Source organism: Nicotiana tabacum, chromosome 2, assembly GCF_000715075.1.
Source record: "Nicotiana tabacum cultivar K326 chromosome 2, ASM71507v2, whole genome shotgun sequence".
NCBI classification, from domain to species: domain Eukaryota; kingdom Viridiplantae; phylum Streptophyta; class Magnoliopsida; order Solanales; family Solanaceae; genus Nicotiana; species Nicotiana tabacum.
Genome location: NC_134081.1, coordinates 2,607 through 25,934, shown reverse-complemented (window position 1 = coordinate 25,934; position 23,328 = coordinate 2,607). Strand labels below are relative to the sequence as shown.

Below are 23,328 nucleotides of genomic sequence, written 5' to 3'. Positions count from 1 at the left end.
CAGACTAAACATGTTTAAGTTTTTGTCTTGCAGTATGTAATTTTCTAATGAGTTTTTGCTAATGCATGCTGAAGTTATTTAGTTCATTTGCTAAAAGTTCATACCAAAACATGCTGAAGTTTTGTCCTGCAGTCTACGGTTTTGTCATGAGTTTTATCCGAAACTTCAGTCTAAACAAGCTGAAATTTTTTAGTTCTTTTGTTAAAACTTCAAACTAAAAATGTTTAAGTTTTTGTCTTACAGTATGTAATTTTCTAATGAGTTTTTGCTAATGCATGCTGAAGTTATTTAGTTCATTTGCTAAAATTTCATACCAAAACATGCTGAAATTTTGTCCTGCGGTCTACGATTTTGTCATGAGATTTATCTGAAATTTCAGTCTAAACAAGCTGAAGTTTTTTAGTTCATTTACTAAAATTTTAGACTAAACATGCTTAAGTTTTAGTCTTGCTGTAATTTTCTAATAAGTTTTTGCTAATGCATGCTGAAATTATTTAGTTCATTTGCTAAAACTCCATTCCAAAACATGGCGAAGTTTTGTCCTGCAGTCTACAGTTTTATCAATAGTCGTTTATTAAAGAAGGGCAAAATCGTCTTTTTAAAATACTTTTAACAAAAAAAACGGGTACGAATGCAAACGGAAAAATAAAACGGGTACAAATTAAAAAGGGGCGATCAAATAGGGCACCCCATACTATATTTACGTCTAACACAATCCACTACTTGGATAGGCCAATTGGGTTAAAATTTTTCTAACCCATTAAAAAGTAAGGTTTATAGGCCCGACCCAAATTAGCTTGCCGATCCTGGAGGCTTGATCGAGGTTGGGCCAGGGCAGACCCATGGGCCAAAGAAAATTCATTCAAATTTAAAATTTAAAAAAAATCAGAAATCGTCAAAGAGACAAGTCTTGCTCACATACATTAAGTCTTTTAAGTTGAACTGCTGGGATATTGTTTCTTGAAATAAATCTACTTGAAAACATTGTTTAGCTCGTAGTTGAAATTACTTACTGTGTTTTTGTACAGTCTCATAAGTTTGTTGACGCAAAAAAAGAAAAAAAACTTCATCAAAATAGAAGATTTCAGTTCATGTTGGCTTATTGGGAACCTTTCAAAAAATAATTCCTATTAGCGATATATTATATATGTATATGATTATTGAGTAGGTATATTGTGTTTTGCATTTGTCCACGGTTTGGGTTAAATACCAAAGTATCTTTTACTTTTTTTTAATTATTGATTGTGAATTTCTTAGAATTTAGTTGAACGTTTCAAAGTTTTATTACCAACTAAACTCTTCTGTTTGCAAATAAAGTCGACTTTCTTGAATATTATGAAACTTTATGTAATATTGTCATATTATCATATAAAATTTTATGCTTTTGCAAATTTCACTTACTAATTACACATCATCATATGTTAGAAATGTTAGAATTTCAAGTTCGAATTAATATTGAAAAGAATTTCTTTCAAAAAGAAAAGAAAAGAAAGGAATATTGAAAAAGATGAGGCCTAGGTTGGGCTGGCTATTGTAGGCACTTTCAAAAGTGAAGCCTATTCGCCCCAACCCATCAAATTTCATGGTCCGTGAAACATGTTATACTGAACTGAAATAGCCCATTTTGACATCTCTAATTAAATTGAATTTGTCTAACTCAAAGTTATAATTTAATATGTTATTATTTTCATATTTTATTTATTTTATTACAAAAAATAGTTTTTTTAGAGAGATAAGTTTGTGGAATTATAGAGGTAAAATAAAATAAAATAAAATAAACTTTTGGTTAAGTAAGTTACATGCCTTTTCTTTTACTTCTTTTTTCCTTTCTCATTATACAACTTAGACAAATTACAATATAGTAATATATATGGAAGAATAGTTGGGTCCGAGCTATGGAAATAGAGAAACTCTTGATAAGAAGTATTTTTTCTTTTAATGAATCTTATACAACCTAATATATAATTTATTCGAGTAGTGTGTCCCAGACATAAGATGATTAAACCAATAAAAAGAAAAAAAACTTTGAAGGATAGAGATGAAAAGGTAAAAAAAAAAAAGTAGACTTTTAAATTATATGATCTAATTTGGGGAATTCTCAACAACGTAAATACATTCCCGTAAATTTTAACATCTCGGGATATCAATTTATTTAAATTAAAGGGACTAACTGGGGAAATTCTCAATAACTTAAATATATTCCCATAAACTTTAACATCTTGAGGATATCAACTTATAAAACTTCACAAAGTCAAACTACCGATTAATTCCCAAACATGCCTATTTGGAAATCAAGTACCTATCTTAATTAAGAGCTGTCAAGTTATACGAAAAAAAATAATTTTCTCAGTATAAAATTAACTAATCTACCAATCTTTAATAAGCTCACAAAGATTTACAAAACTGAGCTTTTTATTATTTTAATTTTTCTAAAACTAGCTTTTTTTGTGTGATTTAATTGCTTCTTTACCTTTTGATGCAGACAAAACTTATTAGGAAATTTGGTTAATTATGCAAGCTTACCTATTATATAATATATGCCTCCTCTATTTATATTGGCAATTACTTTCTTTTTCATCACTTACATATATCTATTCCCTCACGTAGCAGAGAAAATTAAAGAGAATATTAAAATGCATTTCTTTTCTCGTCTTCAATTTGTGTCTGCTTATTGCACTTTGCAATGGATCAAATGCTGATGAAAGAAAGGTAATATTCCCTTGCTTTTCCAATTTTTTTCTCCAAAAATAAAAACGATAATTCACATATAGTCCCTCCAATCCTATTTTAAATGTCATTTTGGTCAAACAAATTTGTCAAAAATAAATGTCGCTTTAGGAAATCAAGATATAGTTAATTTTTTAATTAAAATCTATCGTTGCTCCAATGACACTTATAATTAGTGCTATTAAATGATTTCCTTAATTATTGCCAAAACCTTAAACTATATTTAAAGAAATACTAGACGGAGGTGCAAGTTTTCAATTTTTTGACCAACTTCGTAACGATATATCTATAAAAGGGGTAACCCGCTGCACAAGCCATCTCGCGTTCCTACAGGGTTTGGAGAAGAGCCGTATCTCAAGGCGAGTTATGTAGCTGCTTCTACGGTTCAAACTCATGACCTATGTGCTTGTTGAAGGCTAAACAACATCTTGAGTAGTCGTTGATAATTGAGTTGAAGCTTGTGGAGGTGGAGGCAGGGAGGCAGCTTGTTGGAGTAATGTGGCAGGAACGGTAGATGATGAGGAGCATAATGTGGAGGAGGATGCTTTTAGGTGGTCTTGATAAGGGAAACATTCCTCATCGAAGGCAACATGGCGAGCGATGTAAACCCGGTTAGATGGCACATGAAGACACATATAACCCTTGTGTTTTGAGCTATAACCTATAAAGATACATGGCTGAGAATGAAATTCAAACTTGTGTTTATTGTAAGGACGAAGAAAAGGAAAACAAAGACAACCAAAGGTTTTTAGAAAGCCATAATCTGGTGGACGATCATATAAACATCGGTAAGGTGACAAGTGGTTTAGGATAGGGGTGATGGTATGGTTAGAGAGGTAGACTGCCGTATGAAATGCTGGTTCCCAGAAGGACAATGGGAGAGAAGCATGGGCACGAAGAGATAATCCTTTTTCGACAATAATGCGATTGCATCGCTCTGGAGCACCATTCTGTTCTTGTGTGTGCGGACATGAAACTCGATGTTGAATGCCTAGAGTTTGAAGATGAGAGGAAACATTACGAAATTCATCTCCCCAATCAGTTTGTAGACATTTTATTTTGACATTGAATTGGGTTTCAACCATAGTATGAAATTGTTTAAAAATAGTAAGCACATCTAATTTTTTATGGATAAAATAAATCCAAATAAACTTGGTACTATAACGACCCGACCGGTCGTTTCGGGAGTTATAGCCCTGTTTCTCCCATTTCTGTTTCCTTTACGCTCTTAAGCTATATTATGATATACCGGGTTAGTTAGTTTGGGCTCGGAGTAGTTTCGGAGTGGAATGAGACACTTAGTCTCTTATTTAGAACCTTAGATTGGAAAAGTCAACCGGATATTGACCTATGTGTAAACGATCTCGAATTTGAATTCTGATGGTTCTGTTAACTCCGTTAGGTGATTTTGGACTTAGGAGCGCGTCCGAAATGTGATTTGGAGGTCCGTGGTAGAATTAGGCTTGAATTGGCGAAATTGGAAATTTGGCGATTTCGGTCGGTAGTGAAAAATTTGATATCGGGGTCAGAATGGAATTCTGGAAGTTGGAGTAGGTTCGTAGTATCATTTATGATGTGTGTGCAAAATTTGAGGTCATTCGGACGTGGTTTAGTTGGTTTCTGCATCGGTTGCCGAATTTAGAAATTTAGAAGTTCTTAGGCTTGAATCCGAGGGGTAATTTGATGATTTGATATTTTTTTGAGTGATTCGAAGGTTCGACTAAGTTTGTATGTTGATATATGACTTGTTGATATTTTTGGTTGAGGTCCTGAGGGTCTCGGGGTGATTTCAGGTGGTTAACGGATTTGTTAAAGTTGGAAAATGCAGCTGAAGCTGCTGCTACTGTTATTTTCGCACCTGCGGAAGAAAGAGTCGCAGGTGCAAGGCCTTGAGCGCAGATGCGAAAATGAAGAGTTGGGCCGGTTCCGCAAAAGCGGAAATGTTACGCAGATGCGCGCCCGCAGGTGCGGAATTGAGGGCTTAAGTGGTTCTCGCAGGTGCGAGAATTTGACCGCAGGTGCAGTTCCGCAGGAGCGGACATATGGCTGCAGGTGCGGCTGTGCTGGGGAGAAAAGCCCAGCTCGTGTGTTTTGTCTTCATGTTCCATTTTTGGATTTGAGAAACTCGGGAGAGAGGCGATTTTTCGAAGGGTTTCAAGGAACAACGTTGGGGTAAGTGATTCTAACCCATAATGGTATAAATTTCGTGAATCTATGGCCTTATTTATCATTAATTAGTAGGAATTTGGAGTGAAAGTAGGGGGTTAAGGCTTGGAATATTTAAGAGTTTAATTTAAGGATTTGAAGGACCAAACGATGTCGGATTTTGATGAATTTAGTATGGTTAGATTCGTGAGTGAATGAGCTTTCTAGTTTTATAAATTTTGTCAAATTTTGAAATGTGGGCCCGGGGGTCGGGTTTGTCCCGTAGCAATTGTAAAGTTGCATATTTAGTTGAAACTATATGATACTTATATGTTTTAGAAAGAGTTTCTGTAAATTGGGCTGAATACCATGGTTGGGCCTTGTGCCAGTGCTGTTTGGACCCTTAGGGGCCTTTTCTTACTATCCTCTCATTGTTTTCGATTGAAAATCTATACTCAGTCATGTTTATACTTGTTTAACGTATAACTCAGTTTTATGACTCTATTTTTATGCATATAAATATTTTGGGCCAAATGCCCTGTTTTACTGAAATGCCCGAGTGGCTTGAGAGGTTTATGACTGAGTGAGGCCGAGGGCCTGATTTGTGAGGATATTTATGGGATCGAGCTGCACGCCGTAGCATGTTGCATATTTATGGGATCGGGTTGCACGCCGCAGCATGTTTGATATCGGCCGAGAGCCTGATTGTGAGGACGAGTGTGGATCGGGGCTGCCCGCCTGCAGCATACTTTATTATTATAACACGTGAGTTGTCAGTGCAGCACGTGAGTTGTCCGTGCAGATTATAGCGTTTGGGCTGAGGGAGCCCCTCCGGAGTCTGTACACACCCCAGTGAGCGCAGGTACCTACTGAATGCGAGTGCCGAGTGCTGAGTGACTGGGGGCATGAGTGATTGTGAGGTATGCCCGAGTGGCAAGAGTGATTGTGAGGTATGCTCGAGTGGCAAGAGTGATTGTGAGGTATGCCCGAGTGGCACGGGTGATTGTGAGGTTTGCCCGAGGGGCTGTATATGAGTGATGTTTTGCCCGAGGGGCTGTTTATGATCTCATCATTTTTGCTCACCTTTGCATTTTTTCTCTTTTTGAAAACTGTTGAAAAATATCTTTAAATGATTTTTACTGGAACTGGGTTTAAACGAGATATTTTGATTCAAACCTTGATTTTAAAAGTATGTGGTATTTTACTGAGATTTCCAGATATGAACGTTATATGCTTTATTACTCGTCACTACTGTTCAGTCTTTATTTATTTTTGTTACTTACTGAGTTGGCGTACTCACATTATTCCCTGCACCTTGTGTGCAAATCCATGTGTAGCTGGACACGGTAGCAGTTGTTGATTATTTTGGTTGCAGATTTTCTCGAGGGTAGCAAGGTAGCTGCTTGGCGATCGCAGCCCCTGCTCTTCTCCCTCTTATCTTCCTCTACTTGTATTTAGATATTTTCCAGGCTGAGTTAGCCTTGATATTGTTAGACAGATTATAGTAGATGCTCATCACTAATGACACCCTGATGTCGGGCTTTTTCTTCCGTACTTTTATTTTGATTTGAACTCCTTTGCGAAGGTTTTTATATTAAATAGCACTAAAATTATTTTTGAAATGAAAATATCGGCTTGTTTTGGAAATGAGTCGGCTTTCCTAGTTCCACGATAGGCGTCATCACGATAGGGGTTTGTTTGGGTCGTGACAGATTGGTATCAGAGCCTAGGTTACATAGGTCTCACGAGTCATGAGCGGGTTTAGTAGAGTCTTGCGGATCGGTACGGAGACGTCTGTACTTATCTTCGAGAGGCTGTGGAACCCTTAGAAAAATTTCACTTTCTTGTATTCTATCGTGCGAAATTGATTCAGCTTAAAACATAACTCTTTGAATTCCTTCCACGCATTCGTATGCGCACATGAGCACTCAGTATCAGTTGTGCATCGCCGACTTATGATTCTATGAATGAGGTTCGAGATGTGTATTATGTGTTTTGGTGATAGGCTAGTCTGGAGGACTTGAGGCCAGGTTTAAACCGTAGTTTTGGCTCGGTAGCTTCAGTTGTAACCTGTACATTTGAACTCGTATATCCGGTAATGCCCCTACGAGTGGAATTCGTGGCTCGATGAGCAGTGGAATGGCTTTGTGATGAGTATGATGTAAATGCGGGATGTGTTAAGACGATTTGAATGTGACGAGAAGTGTTTCCTTGAAATGTAAAGGAAGGCCATTGGGCGCTTGATTTTCGTTTTGATGTGACGTACGGTCTCGAGTGTGAATGTTTTGAAGGATCTTTCATGTTGTTAAATTTTGGGGCAAATTAAATTCTCATGTCTTGTCAATGAGTTTGGACTCAAGAAGAGTAAGTGATTGTGTAGTAATTGTGGTTGTGAATGGGTATTTTTGATGTTGATGGCTCGAGAAAGATGATCTTCGAAGAGACTTAGAGTCGGTAACATTTTATTGGTTCAGGTGCGACAGAGATACATTTCGATTTGATGCAGCAGTTGGGTAGCAAAGTATGAGGAAAGACATGACGGGAAGTGTTTCGCGATGGTTGAAGTACTAGCAGGTCAAGTAGGAGAAGTAGAGGTTGATAAGTTTCTTAAAGGAGATGATTTAACCGAAGTAAGAGTGGCAGATTAGCATATGAATTCACTAGTAGGGTAGTCGTGTGCCTTGAGAAAGTGTAGAATGGTTTAGAATCGTGTTAGTATGTGAATCGGCTTGCAGACTCTATTTGGAGTGATGATTAGTGTACAAAGGAAAATTGAATATGGCAGAAAGGAGTGTGTTTGAAATGAATAGAGGCGTGAAGATCTGATTATCGTGTCAGGTGCAATATGACTTGAGTTCGGAAGGTATTGTTGACATACAATTGATGTCAATAGGTAAAGTACAGACTTATACAAATGGTGGGCGAGCATGAACTCAGGAGAATTTATAGATTTAGTGGTCGTTGCACTCAGTGCAGTTTCATTGGAAGATGTCGGTAAGGAATTCCACATGTGGGTTATCTCCTGTGTTCAGCTAGCGGTGGCGTGATATTGATGAAGCTTTTGTGAGGAATATTACTTGCTACTCGGTAAGAGGTCGCGTGTGTGATTTTGGCTGGATATTCAGAATGTTCATGAAAGGCTTAATAAAAGACTTCGAGAAGTCTGGCAGGCTACAGTGCGAGACCTTGGTAATTGAGAAGGAGAAATCCTTACAGGTTCTAATTTTATATAATTGCAGCTTAAGTCTAAGTGGGAGAATCTGTTATCGACGAGTTGATTGCACGGTTATGGGTCATATTAGTTTCGGTTCGGGGTATACCGGTGAATCAGTTATGACTTGCAGAGATCGAGATCGAGATCGAGGATGACTCGGGTAAAGGAATTTCTAGACACAAGTTGTATTACACTCTATGGTTATAGGAGGACCATAAAATAATTTAGTTATTCACAGAGAATGTAGTGTACATGGAGCGGGAATTTGCTCGGTTGCGTATGAGTGTGGGTTACTCTTTATTCCCTTGGGTGTTGGTGTGCTAATGGGGCACAGGTCATTTCGGTCCGTTTGGTTGGTTAATTCGAGATTTGAGTAGAGTGGATGACTCTCGAGAATGGTTTCAATGGATTCAAGATTTATAAATATGGCTAGAAAACTGGGAGTTGCATTGAACGGTGTTGAGACTCGTGGCATCTCATATCATTGTGAATTATGCATTTCAGTATCAAGAAGGTGAAGGAAACCGTTTTAGGTTCACATAAAGTCTCTTCGGAGTAAGCATTTTTGGTTGTGGAATCTTTGGGATACATAAAAAGGGAATTCGGCGGCTTATAAGCCTTAGTGTAGCGTGATTCTATGCTAGAGTTCGTGGGGTAAGTTTTAGTTAAGGATAGTAGTGTTCTAACAAGGAAAAAAGTAGCAATTTGAAGGCAATTTAGAAAGAACTTGGAGAAATAGGACAACTTGGTTATGTGCGAATGGATTTCAAAGTGTTCATGATGGGTTCTACCATGGTTTGAATCGAATATTTTGTACCGATGTACGAAACGTGTTGTGTGTTATGATTTCCTCCTAAAAAGAAGCAAGAAAGAGGTTTCTGACTAATAAGGTATGTAATTTGCTAGTGACTCAGAGTTGATAATGGAATTCTTATGCTTCTCACCTGATGGCATAATAGATGTGGTGTGTTGTGCGGGAATAGGATTTACATGTACAAGGTCACAGTTCAGTTTTGAAGGGAAGGACATAAATTCTTAGGCAGCATGAACGGTTTCCGATGACCAGGTAAATGATATTACTATCTGGTATAGCTTGATGAGAGTGTAAATTTCAGAAGGGGCAGTGTGTTTTGATTTATGGGTACTTCGCTGGTATTGCGTCACTCTCCTGATTGATCGACTGTTGATATTCAAATTTTTTCCAGGTGGCACGGAAGAATTTTTAAAGTATTTCTTGTGGGATGATTGTGTATGAGAGAGTTGTTAGGCATTCAGGCGGTGGAGGTGGAATCAAATATGGTGATTCATGTGTTCTATGGAATTAGAGATTGGGAGCTCTCAGGAGCAGATTGTTTCATGGTTATGGACTGTAAAGTTGTGGCTGGAGCTAGCCAGATGATAGAAGGTGTTATGATTCCGTCATTGTCAACTTTCGGAGGTTGTTTATCTATTGGTGGCTGACCATAGTTGATTTGGGGCCCATTGGTAGGCCCAATTAGGATGTGTATTCTACACCGAGGTGGATTGATTGGCTCCATACTGCTATTGTTGAAGGATGTGCCATTCGGTTAATGTGAAGCTTATTCGTGTTCTGAAATGATATGTGAGTTACTCTTCTATGCTACGAGGAGTTGTGATTCATTGGTTATATGCACATATGGTGCGGTTCTATTGTGGCCCTATAGCGGAATTTGAGCGAGAATAGTATTGGATATTGCTTCGTTGATGACGTATTGGTTATGTTCTTTCGGGTTTTATGTGGCATGGTGTCGTTTGCTTCTCCGTGGTTATGGTAATGCACTTTGGGTACTTGATGTCGAATTGCGCATGGTTATTGATTTTAGCAGGGTGGCTTGAGGTATTTCATATGGACCAGTATTTGGATAGGGTCGCGTATTGCAGCAGAGTTATGTGGAAATATGATCCCTCGTGTAAGATTCGTGTGTTATGGTTATGCGGTGTGTGATGGGTTCTTAGCATTGCGTCGGGGTGGTACTCGCCGAGCTTGCGAAACGGTTCTCCTGTTTGGGTCATTGTTACGATTGGGTACATTTGGAATGTTGCTATCTGGTGCATGGATTGCACGAGTTGTGGCTTTAGATTGTATTGATGTGTCATGTCACTAGAGTAGTCGTGTTGGATGAGACGAGGTCATTGGGCCTAGAATGGATGCTATCAGATTTGATTGTGGTATAATTGGGAGGATAATATCGGAAGTCGGCTTTGAAATTGGCTATAGTTCTTGTAGAAGGAACGGGAGCTCCATGACCTGTTGGTCTAATGAATGGTTATGAATTCAGTGTGTTTCTTTCATCATCGGCAGTGTACGAAGGTTTTAGAACGAGGTTTTGTCTGATATGAGGTTTATTACCAGCACTGGGTTGATTTGAGTCGATACTGTGATTTGAAATCATTGCTTCGAGCTATGCAGTATTTGAATTTGAGTATTTGAGTTATGGTTACGGCTTTTGGTACAGCTTGTTCAGACTTATACGGTATGTAGATGCGAACCTCTGATCTTATAGGAAATTTCGGATGTTGGAAATTTGATTCGAAGGCTTGTGGGCTAGGTTGAATTGAGAAATTTTAGTTATGCTGTGCTATCAGACCTGTATGGGATAGGGTGATGTGGGATCACCCCCGTGTATGTGCATGGGAAAGTTACATAACCATTTCTTGGCTTTTGGAACAACTCTCGGCACATTCGAGGACGAACGTATGTTTAAGTGGGGGAGGATGTAACGACCCGGCCGGTCGGTTTGGGAGTTATAGCCCCGTTTCCTCCATTTCTATTTCATTTATTCTCTTAAGCTATATTATGATATACCGGGTTAGTTGGTTCGGGCTCGGAGTGATTTCGGAGTGGAATGAGACATCTAGTCTCTTATTTAGAACCTTAGGTTGGAAAAGTCAATCGGATGTTGACCTATGTGTAAACGATCTTGGATTTGAATTCTGATGGTTCCGTTAGCTCCGTTAGGCGAGTTTGGACTTAGGAGTGCGTCCGGAATGTGATTTGGAAGTCCGTGATAGAATTAGGCTTAAATTGGCGAAATTGGAAATTTGGTGATTTCGGTCGGCAGTGGAAAATTTGATATCGGGGTCGGAATGGAATTTCGGAAGTTGGAGTAGGTTCGTAGTGTCATTTGTGATGTGTGTGCAAAATTTGAGGTCATTCGGACGTGGTTTGGTTAGTTTCGGCATCAGTTGCCGAATTTGGAAATTTAGAAGTTCTTAAGCTTGAATCCGAGGGTAATTTGATGATTTGATATTGTTTTGAGTGATTCGAAGGTTCGACTAAGTTTGTATGTTGATATAGGACTTGTTGGTATTTTTGGTTGAGGTCCCGAGGGCCTTGGGGTGATTTCGGGTGGTTAACGGATTTGTCGAAGTTGGAAAATACAGCTGAAGTTGCTGCTACTGCTATTTTCGCACCTGCGGAAGAGAGAGTCGCAGGTGCGAGGCCTTAAGCGCAGATGCGGAAAAGAAGAGTTGGGCCGGTTCCGCAGAAGCGAAAATGTTACGCAGGTGCGCGCCCGCAGGTGCGAAACCTGGGGTCACAGGTACGGAATTGAGGGCTTAAGTGGTTCTCGCAGGTGCGAGGATACGACCGCAGGTGCGGTTCCGCAGGAGCGGACATATGGCCACAGGTGCAACTGTGCTGGGCAGAAAAGCCCAGTTCGTGTGTTTTGTCTTCATTTTCCATTTTTGGATTTGAGAAACTCGGGAGAGAGGCAATTTTTCGAAGGTTTTCAAGGAGCAACGTTGGGGTAAGTGATTCTAACCCATAATGGTATAAATTTCGTGAATCTATGGCCTTGTTCATCATTAATTAGTAGGATTTTGGAGTGAAAGTAGGGGGTTAGGGCTTGGAATTGTTAAGCGATTAATTTAAGGATTTGAAGGACCAAACGATGTCGGATTTTGATGAATTTGGTATGGTTAGATTCGTGAGTGAATGAGCTTTCTAGTTTTGTAAATTTTGTCAGATTTTGAGATGTGGGCCCGGGGACCGGGTTTGAACCAATTTCGGGTTTTGGTCTAGTTTTGTAGCTTTTCCATTGGAATTCATTCTATTAGCGTATATTGATGGTATTGTAGTGATTGTGAATAGATTTGGAGCATTTGGAGGCCGAGTCCAGAGGCAAGAGCATTGTGGGGGTAAAGATTTGACTGGTTTGAGGTAAGTAATAATTATAAATCTAGTCCTGAGGGAATGAAACTCCGAATTTTGTATCATTTTACTACTTTGAGGTGACACACATACTAGGTGATGGGCGTGTGTGCGTGTACCATTGGGGATTGGTGACTTGGTCCGTCCCGTAGCAACTGTAAAGTTGCATATTTTGTTTAAACTATATGATACTTATATGTTTTAGAAAGAGTTTCTGTAAATTGGGCTGAATGCCATAGTTGGGCTTGTGCCAGTGCTGTTTGGACCCTTAGGGGCCTTTTCTTACTATCCTCTCATTGTTTTCGATTGAAAATCTATACTCAGACATGTTTATACTTGTTTAACGCATAACTCAGTTTTATGATTTTATTTTTATGCATATAAATATTTTGGGCCGAATGCCCTGTTTTACTGAAATGCCCGAGTGGCTTGAGAGGTTTATGACTAAGTGAGGCTGAGGGCCTGATTTGTAAGGATATTTATGGGATCGGGCTGCACGCCGCAGCATGTTGCATATCGGCCATGGGCCTGATTGTGAGGATGAGTGTGGATCGAGGATGCCCGCCTGCAGCATACTTTATTATTATAGCACGTGAGTTGTCCGTGCAGCACGTGAGGTGTCCGTGCATATTATAGCGCTTGGGCTGAAGGAGCCCCTCCGGAGTCTGTACATACCCCCAGTGAGCGCAGGTACCTACTGAGTGCGAGTGCTGAGTGCCGAGTGCTGAGTGACTGGGAGGCATGAGTGATTGTGAGGTATGCCCGAGTGGCACGAGTGACTGTGAGGTTTGCCCGAGGGGCTGTATATGAGTGATATTTTGCCCGAGGGGCTGTTTATGATCTCATCATTTTTGCTCACCTTTGCATTTTTTCTCTTTTTGAAAATTGTTGAAAAATATCTTTAAATGATTTTTACTGGAACTGGGTTTAAACGAGATATTTTGATTCAAACCCTGATTTTAAAAGCATGTGGTATTTTACTGAGATTTCTAGATATGAACGTTATATGCTTTATTGCTCGTCACTACTGTTCAGTCTTTATTTATTGTTGTTACTTACTGAGTTGGCGTACTCACGTTACTCCCTGCACCTTGTGTGCAGATCCAGGTATAGCTGTACACGGTAGCGGTTGTTGATTATTTTGGTTGTAGATTTTCTCGGGGGTAGCAAGGTAGCTGCTTGGCGATCGCAGCCCCTGGTCTTCTCCCTCTTATCTTCCTCTAGTTGTATTTAGATATTTTTCAGGCTGAGTTAGCCTTGATATTGTTAGACATATTGTAGTAGATGCTCATGACTAGTGACACCCCGATGTCGGGCTTTTACTTCCGCACTTTTGTTTTGATTTGAACTCCTTTGCGGAGGTTTTTATGTTAAATAGCACTGAAATTATCTTTGAAATAAAAATATCGGTTTGTTTTGGAAATGAGTCGGCTTGCCTAATTCCACGATAGGCACCATCACGACAGGGGTTTGTTTGGGTCGTGACAAGTACAATCATCCAAAAATAAAACAAAATAACGAGTTCCATTAATAGAATTGATAGGAGTCGGGCCCCAAACATATGAATACACAAGATCAAAAGGACGCAAACTAGATTCATGACGATGAACTAATGGAATACGATGACTCTTGCCCATTTGACACGGCGCACAAACATTAGGCAAACTAAAATTTGAAACAAGAAGATTATATGTAGAGATAAGACGTCGCAGTGTGGCTTCGTTGGGATGAGCCAATCGGCGGTGCCATCCAACAAGGGTAGTGCGTTCACTAAGAAAGGCCATAGGTGGTGATTTTGTGGAGGTTTATGTAGGTGGTGGGGTGAGGCGATACAAATCATTGTCAATGACTCCCCGAAGTACTGTTTTGCCCTGCAAATTCTTGACAAAGCACTCATTAGCATGAAAATCAACAAAGACATTATTATCACGAGTTAGTTTGGAAATACTTAAGAGGCTTTTTGTCAGCTTGGGAATAACAAGAATATTAGAAAGTTTGACACTTTTAGGACTAGCAGACATAACTTTAGAGCCAATATGCGAAATATTTAGTGACATGCCGTTGCCGACCACAAGTTGATCATCTCCATTATACTCCGAGTTGATGGATAAGTTAGCTAGATCTGGAGTGATATGGTGAGAGGCACCCGAGTCGAAGTACCATGCTGGATCAACAATTGTAGATGGAGAAGCATAGTTGGCCTGTGGTTTGGAGAGGGATCCACGTATATTAGACATGGCAGAAGGATGTGAAGAAGCTATTGTGGACTGAGAGTTGGTGCGTGTGGGAGGGTAGGCAGTGATGTCAAGGCATTGATAGCAGTTACGCGCTTCATGTCCAAATTTTCCACATATTTGGCATTGAGAGCGACGGCGATTTGTGTTGGGAATAAACCTCATGCAGAAATAATATTCACAGTAATAAAAGCGGAATAATAATATAACACCGAGATACGATAATTAACAAGAATAAAAGAGTGACAACGACACCAAGATTTTTACGTGAAAAACCCTTTTGAATAAGGGAAAAAATCACGGCCCCGAGAGGAGCAACTGATATCACTATACCAAAAAATTTTACACATTGTAGGTTCGAGTAAAATACTCCAAAGACCACTACAACACTCAAAAGAAATAACCCTCTTTTGATATTCCCACCTCACTACAATATCGCTCACTTTCTATTTTTCTCACAGACTATTTTCTTATACTCTGTCTGTGATGCCTCACTCTTTCTTTCTCTCTTTGTTGGTGTGTCTTCAACTGAAATAAAACCTTGCTATTTATAGCAAAGAAATTACTCACGTGATGTAATCAATGACCTCACTATAGTATAAATACAAGAAAATTTGTCTTCCATTTTTTCTATATACAAAGAAAACACAATTCTCAATTTCAAACTCTCACACATGGGGCTGGACCCCACAAATCTCCCCATCCAGTCTTATTCACCTGGAGGATGTAACACCGGAGATTCTAGTTTGAGTGCATGCTGACAAGTTCTTTGCATAGCTCGAACTTGTTTCTTGGTACTACCTTAGTTAGCATATCCGAAGGATTCTCACTAGTATGGATCCTTTTGACCTGCATAGATCCATCCTCTATCCTTTCTCGAATCCAGTAATATCTCAGGTCCATATGCTTCGTCCTTGCATGATACATGGTGTTTTTGCTCAGGTCTATTGCACTTTGACTGTCACAATAGATGACACACTCCTTTTGATGCAATCCAAGCTCTCGAAGAAACCGTTTCAGCCAAACCATCTCCTTTCCAGCTTCAGTAGCGGCAATATACTCTACTTCAGTTGTAGAGAGTGCGACACACTTCTGCAACTTCGACTGCCATGATATAGCTCTCCCTGAAAATATGAACAAATATCCAGTAGTGGATTTTCTGTTATCAATGTCACCTGCCATATCATCATCTGTATAGCCCTTCAAGATTAGATCAGATCCTCCAAAATACAAGCAATCTCCTATAGTACCTTTTAGGTACCTGAGTATCCACTTGACTACTTCCCAATGTTCCTTTCCAGGATTTTCAAGGAATCTGCTAACAACACCAACTGCATGAGCAATATCAGGTCTGGTGCATACCATTGCATATATCAAGCTTCCGACTGCTGAAGAATAAGGAACTCTAGCCATGTTCCCTTTCTCTTCCACTGTTGCAGGACACATCTTCTTGCTCAACTTTAGATGACTAGCAAGAGGTGTGCTGATTGGCTTAGCATTCTTCTTGTTGAAGTGTTCCAGTACACGTTCAATGTACTTCTCCTGAGACAGCCACAACTTTCTGCTTGTTCGCTCTCGAAATATCTTCATACCCAAAATTTGTTATGCTGGGCCCAAGTCCTTCATATCAAATGATTTGGACAAATCTCCCTTCAACTTTGCGATCACCCCCTTGTCTTTTCCTACAATTAACATGTCATCCACATACAACAATAATATAATAAAGTTATTCTCAGAAAATCTTTTGAAGTATACACATGGATCATAATAGGTCTTTATATATGTTTGACTTTTCATGAATGAGTCAAACTTCATGTACCACTGCCTTGGTGCCTGCTTCAATCCATAAAGACTCTTATTCAATTTGCACATCATGTGTTTCTTTTTAGCTACTTCAAATCCTTCTGACTACTCCATATAAATCTCCTCTTCCAAATCTCCATGAAGAAATGTAGTTTTTACATCCAACTGCTCCACTTCAAGATCTAGGCTAGCTGCTAAGCTCAAAATTGTTCGAATAGAAGTCATTTTGACAACATGTGAGAAAATTTCGTCAAAATCAATACCTTTCTTCTGTTCGAAGCCTTTAACCACCAATCAGGCTTTGTATCTAACCAGCTTGCCATTTCCATCTTTCTTGAGTTTAAAGACCCATTTACATTTGAGTGTTCTTTTATCATTTGAAAGTTCAACCAGCTTGTACGTGCCATTTTTCTGTAGAGATTCCATCTCTTCTTGCATGGCTTTCATCCACTGGTTCTTTTCTGGATGGGACATTACCTCCTTAAGACTTTTTGGCTCCCCCTCATCACTGATGAGGACATACTCCGTGGAAGGGTACCTGTATGACTCTACCCTTGGCCTTTCTGTTCTCCTTGGAGATTGAGATTGTTCTTCTCCCTGAGTGGGGTGATCCATTTGCTCGATATCATCATCAAGTTGCTCCCCCTGCTCAATAACCTCAGCAGGTTGCTCCCCCTGCTCGTCAGCCTCGTCGGTCGTACTTTCTGCACTTGTGGGATTGTTAGAAGTATAAGAAATAGTAACAAGGTTAGGAATTATACCATTCTTGGCCTTCTCTAGCATATCATCAGCAGTTCCAACTTCACTTTCTCGGAAGATTACATCTCTGCTTCTAATGACCTTCTTCTTTACAGGATCCCACAATCTGTATTCGAATTCTTCATCTCCATATCCAATAAATATGCAAGGAACAGATTTATCATCTAACTTTGTTCTCTGCTCCTTTGGTACATGTGCAAAAGCTCTGCAACCGAACACCTTCACATGCGAGTAGGACACCTCCTTGCTGGTCCAAACTCTTTCTAGGATGTCAAACGCCAACGGAACTAATGGGCTCTTATTGATCAGGTAACATGCTGTCTGAACTGCTTCACCCCATAATGACTTAGGCAGTTTAGCCATTCTGAACATGCTTCTCACCTTCTCCACAATGGTGCTGTTCATCCTTTTCGGCTACGCCATTGTGTTGTGGGGTTCCAGAAACTGTCTTTTCATGTCTGATCCCATGGCTCGAATAGTATTCTTCAAATTCCATTGAAGTGTACTCACCTCCATTGTCACTTCGGAGACACTTTAGCTTTTGGCCTGTCTCCCTTTACACCATAGCATGAAACTTCTGGAAAACTTGAAACACCTGATCTTGAGACTCTATGCCGCTTACCAAATAAACAATAGTCATAGGGTTTTACCGTTGTACCTTTGGCATAAGAAATGAGTGATTTATTGGCAAGAATCAACAATCCCTTCTCGCTCATATTACCCATTCTTTTGTGCCACAAATCTACAGAAATCTCATCTTGTGCCGCGTTCAATTCACCTTGGCATATTTCTGCATTTGTCCTGTACAACGTGCCATGAGCAACTCCCTTTGCAATCACTAATGATCCCTTGGTGAGTCTCCACTTTTGATTTGTAAAATAGTTCTCGTATCCATCTCGGTCTAAAGAAATTCCTGAGATCAAGTTCATCCGCAAATGAGGTACATGTCGCACGTCCTTCAGAACCAATGTGCATCCGACATTTGTCTTGATACAAATGTCACCAATCCCCACAATCTTTTAGTAACTTGTGTTACCCATTCTCACAAGGCCGAAATCACATGCTACATATCTGCAAAAAAGATCTCTTACCGGTGTGGCATGGTAAGATGCTGCTCTATCAACCACACATTCCGACTCTGGACCTGATAAGTGCATGCATTCCTCTTCCTTGTTTATATAGAGGACAACATTATCATTATTTTGCATCATGGTGGCTGTGTTGTCGTCATTCTTCTGGCCTCTATTTTTACCTTTGCCCTTCATTGGATTTGGACAATCTCTTTTGAAGTGACCTGGTTGATCACAATTGTAGCAATTTCTAGATCTTGATTTTGATCGGTTCTTAGACTTCTCACGAGCTCCGGATCTATCATAGTTGCTCGAACTCCTTTGATAACTCCTTCCTATACCTTCTGTGATGAGAGCATGTCCTTGATTTTCAGGCTTCTTTCTCATCTTCTCATTGAGTAGAAGAGACGATGTGACATCTTTCAACTCAATAGTAGTCTTACCGTGCAGGATGGTTGTTGCCAGATTATCGTACGAAGATGGCAACGAGTTCAACAACAAGATGGCTTTATCTTCTTCCTCGATTTTCACTCTGAGATTGGCGATCTGTGTGATTAGTCCGTTAAACACATTTAAATATGACAAAAAATTCGTACCTTCACCCATGTGTAGGGCGTATATCTGCTTCTTCAGGTATAATTTATTTGTTAGCGTTATGGACATGTATAGGATTTTCAACCTTGTCCAAATGCCACATGCGGTGTCTTCATCAATGATGTTATTTACCACATCATCTGATAAGTGCAACCTGATTACACTAGCAGCCCTTTCATCCAAGTCAGTCCAATTCTCAGCTTTCATGGTATCAGGTATTTTGGCATCAGCATCTAGTACCTTGTGTAATCCTTGTTGGATAAGTAGATCTCTCATCCTTCTTTGCTATGTTGAGAAATCACTATCTCCGTTAAATTTTGCTACCTCGTACTTTACTCCGGACATTTTTATTTTTCACCGAGTATAGTACTACCGACAGTGAATAGTATTTATGTGAACAAGCATAACTTGTACTCCGATACCAGTTATTGGAAATAAACCCCATACAGAAATAATATTTACAGTAATAAAAGCGGAATAATAACATAGCACTGAGATACAGTAATTAACAAGAATAAAAGAGTGACTACGACACCAAGATTTTAATGTGGAAAACCCTTTTGAATAAGGCAAAAAACTACGATCCTAAGACGAGCAACTGATATCACTATAGCAAGAAATTTTACACATTGTAGGTCCGAGTAAAATACTCCAAAGACCACTATAACACTCAATAGAAATAACCCTCTTTTGATATTGTCATCTCACTACAATATCGCCCACTCTCTATTTTTTTCACAGACTATTTTTTATACCATGTCTGTGATGCCTCACTCTTTCTTTCTCTCTTTTGTTGGTGTGTCTTCAATTGAAACAAAACCTTACTATTTATAGCAAAGTAATTACTCACGTGATGTCACCAATGACCTCACTATAGTATAAACACAAGAAAATTTGTTCAACGAAGACACAATTCTCAATTTCAAACTTTCACACATGGGGCTAGACCCCACAATTTGGGCATTTGAATAACTGGACTGCGTTTGTGTAAGAGGGATTTTGCTTGGGTTTGGAAATGGCGTTCAATTGTGTTGCATGCTTCATAAGAGAATTTGGCAGTGATTACATGAGGAAGCAGGGGCTCTGAAATTGTTTGTTTGAGCCAGAGAAGGACGTAGAGATCACGTTGGTGCCAATCTTCATATATAGGATTTGGAATGGTAACAGGTTGTTCAGTTGGAGCATTTTGAGTTGTTATAGTCAGAGGCGGACCCAGGATTTGAGTATGACGGGGGCACCATTATCATTAGAGTGTATTACCCAAAACTTTATTAGCTAGTAAAAGAATACATATAAACTCTAGGATAGACCAGTAAATAAGTAGCATGTTCCACTATATAATATAAACTTGCTAAGCAAAAAACTACAATAAAGTAAAAAGAGCTTACGCTTTGATTTCATCATACTCCCCAATTGACTTGCGAACACAAGCTCCAACTTCATCATACTCCCAAATTGACCTACGAACACAAATTTTAAAATAAGTATTCCAAAAAAAAAAAAATATTGCACCCCAACGAGTGTCACCTGGCCTTTGAAGCCCTCGTTCTTAATTTAATCCTTTCCCATTTTGAACTTCACCACTCTCTAGCAACTGCTCCAATAATTCTGCTTGATGGTCCCGAAGTTTATCTCTACGTTTAAAGGATACTCCAATCACATTCAAGACATTAGAAACTATAGCAAAGAAAGTTTCCACCTCCTTATGTTTTTTAGCAACCGCTACAAGCGTCAACTGTAATTGATGAGCAAAACAATGAATGCAATGTGCCGAAGGAGTTTCTTGCAAAATTAAAACTTTAAGACCATTCATTTTTCCTTGCATATTACTAGCTGCATCATACCCTTGTCCGCGTATTTTGGATGGACTTAATGAGTGTTTCATAAGCAAAGAAAGTATTGCTTCCTTCAACGATTTTGCAGAGGTATCACCAACACGAACAAGACCAATAAATGGCTCGTTCACTTGGCCTTTTTTGTCAACATACGCAAAGCGAGAGCCATTTGTTCATGGTGTGAAATATCCTTGGACTCATCAACTAATATCCCGAAATAATCCCCATCTAAATCATTGATTATAACTTTTACGGTTTCTTGTGCACAAGCACTCACAATGTCCTTTTGAATTTTTGGCGAAGTCATCATATCATTTTTTGGAGCATGTTTCAATATGACTCTATCCACTTGAGGGAGCCTCTTTGCAAGCCATTCCAAAAGCCCTAGAAAAAGGCCTTTGTTTTTTGAAGAATCACTTTCATCGTGACCTCTAAATGACAATCCAAAGTACAAGAGGAACCTTGCAACATCGATTGATGCATTTAAACGAATTCGGTGCTCATTTCTTTGTTTCTCAGATTGCTTATCAAAAGCAACTTGAATTGATTGAGATTGATGTGATAAGTCTAACATCTTGTTGAAACACTTGTGGTGGAGGCTATTTACTTGACCAACATGTAAAGCAAGTCTTTCCGAAGCTTTATTCCAAGCCTTAAAGCCCGTTTTTGTGAAAGAGTCACCCGTGCTTCCATGAACATAATCATTTTTAAATAAATAACAACATAAACAAAATGCGGCGTCTTTCTTCACACTATACTCCAACCATCTAGAATACGAATCTTTAAACCAACCCGGACTAAATTGACGCATTTTATTCCCGAATAAAATCTTAGGAAACTTATGATCAACCGGTTGACAAGGTCCATTTTGAATGTAGTGTCTTCTTACTTCATCCCGTATTCTAGGATTATATTTATCAATGGGTACTCTCTCTCCAGGATCGGGATTGAGTAATTTCTCATCAAACTCCTCTATAAGATGAGAGGAATTGTTTCTAAGAGTAGAAATTGGTTGAGAAGAATTAAACTTCGTCAAAAATACGTCCATCTCAATTCATAAGAACAAGAACTTCCTACAAAAAACGAGTCCAATAAATTTAAGAGTCTATCAAGAATACAAACAAACACAATATAAATAGAGCAATACACCCCTTTTATCAAAAAATAAAACAAATACAACTTATTGAATACTAATACTACAACTCTATAAATGTACCACTTGATATCTTCACTAACATTTACTTGTAAATTCTAGCTATGTTGCATAATTTAATTATATTTTAATACTTAATATTTTCACTAACCTGTAAATGTAGTGTTGGTTGCTAGCACAGTATAATTAAAATTGCATCTCAAAATACTTAATTGACTTCTTTTTGTATATCAAGAATCAGAAACTTAAACATAAATTGAAAAACATGAAGACAGTCATTCTTAAATAACCATTCTTAAACAATTTGAAGCGTCTGAAAAATAGAAAGAGAAGCCATTCTTAAAGTTAAATAGCAAAAAATTAAGAGACCACTAAATTTCAGAGAAAATAGAAGCTCAACCTAAACAAAATTATTTGAATAATAGATTTGGGGTTTACCTAATTACCATTTACCAAGAATACCTTTACTGGAGATTCTTGAACCAAAATTTTTAAACCAATTGCTGCTCATTACATGATAACTCTGCACTATATATATCTTTATGAATATGTGAGTGTGTTCTCGAGTGTTTGATCAAGTTTATAGCTTCTGTAGTTCTGTATCTTGGCTGTTGTTTATTGACTTGATTTTAGTGTTGTATTTATTTAGATAATGATTTAAACAAAAGCAGATGTCATTTGTTGTGAGCCCATATTTAAGCTTTCTACAGTTTCACTCTAATATCTTTGAAGAGGTCAAGTTGGTGGACTGGATGTAAATTAACATCCATCTCCAATTCTCCATGCTCTTAATCTCTTATAATTTATAAATAAAAAATAAGTTTCAAAGTAAGAGAAGCACTAACCAGAGATTTGATGCCTGCTACTTTTTCAAAGTAATGAGAGGAATTGAGATTGAGGAAGAAGGGTTCTCCATTTTGAAGTGAGAAGTAACTGCCTGAGAGATGAGTTAATGGGAGGCGAGCTTTGATTTTTGATTGAGGAAGAACCGAAGAAGTGAAGAACTGGAGAAGGGTTTAGTCTTTAGGGAATTGACATTTGGGGCTTTTGATTAGGGTATTGACTATTATCTATAACTATTAAAAATTTAAAATATAATTGAATTGAGAAAAGGTGAAATAAAAAATTATAAATTAGTGAACTGTTGACTAGTGACTAATAAATAGTACTATTGTACTAGTATATAATTCCAGTTATAAGAAGTAAAAGAAACTTTTAAAAAGAAGAAGTAAAAGGCGGGTTTCGAACCCGCATCGTATGACAAGAAGCAAAGCTTATGCTTAGAGGCGGACCATTGCTTCAGGCGTAATTTCGTTAATGAGGGGGCCAAGAAAAATATTTAAGGGGTCCCCAAAGTATATACAGCTATACATAAAATATATATACAGGGTTTTTGTCAATGTTAACGGGTTCACGTGACCCCTCAAGGACTGGTGTAGGTCCGCCTCTGGTTATAGTAGCAGGTGGCGGGTTGTAGGATAGAACAAAAGAATGAAGACAAAAAATTTTAAGAGCATTCATAACATTGCTCTTCCAAATCTGAAAGTTATTGCGATCAAGATTTGGAGAGAGATTTGGTAAATGATATGTAGTTTTATCAGAAGATGATCCCTGAGTGAG

At 38.7% G+C, this 23,328-nt stretch overlaps 1 protein-coding gene across 1 annotated transcript; it reads right to left on the bottom strand.

Annotated features, from left to right (window-relative positions):
• Positions 1 to 20,269: 20,269 nt before the first annotated feature.
• Positions 20,270 to 21,603, bottom strand: LOC107825225 (uncharacterized). Its single transcript, XM_075239618.1, has 3 exons — positions 20,709 to 21,603; positions 20,565 to 20,626; positions 20,270 to 20,455 (listed from the first exon to the last, which is right to left on the bottom strand). The coding sequence occupies exons 1-3, from the start codon at positions 21,601 to 21,603 to the stop codon at positions 20,270 to 20,272; spliced, it is 1,143 nt and encodes a 380-aa protein (XP_075095719.1).
• Positions 21,604 to 23,328: the final 1,725 nt, after the last annotated feature.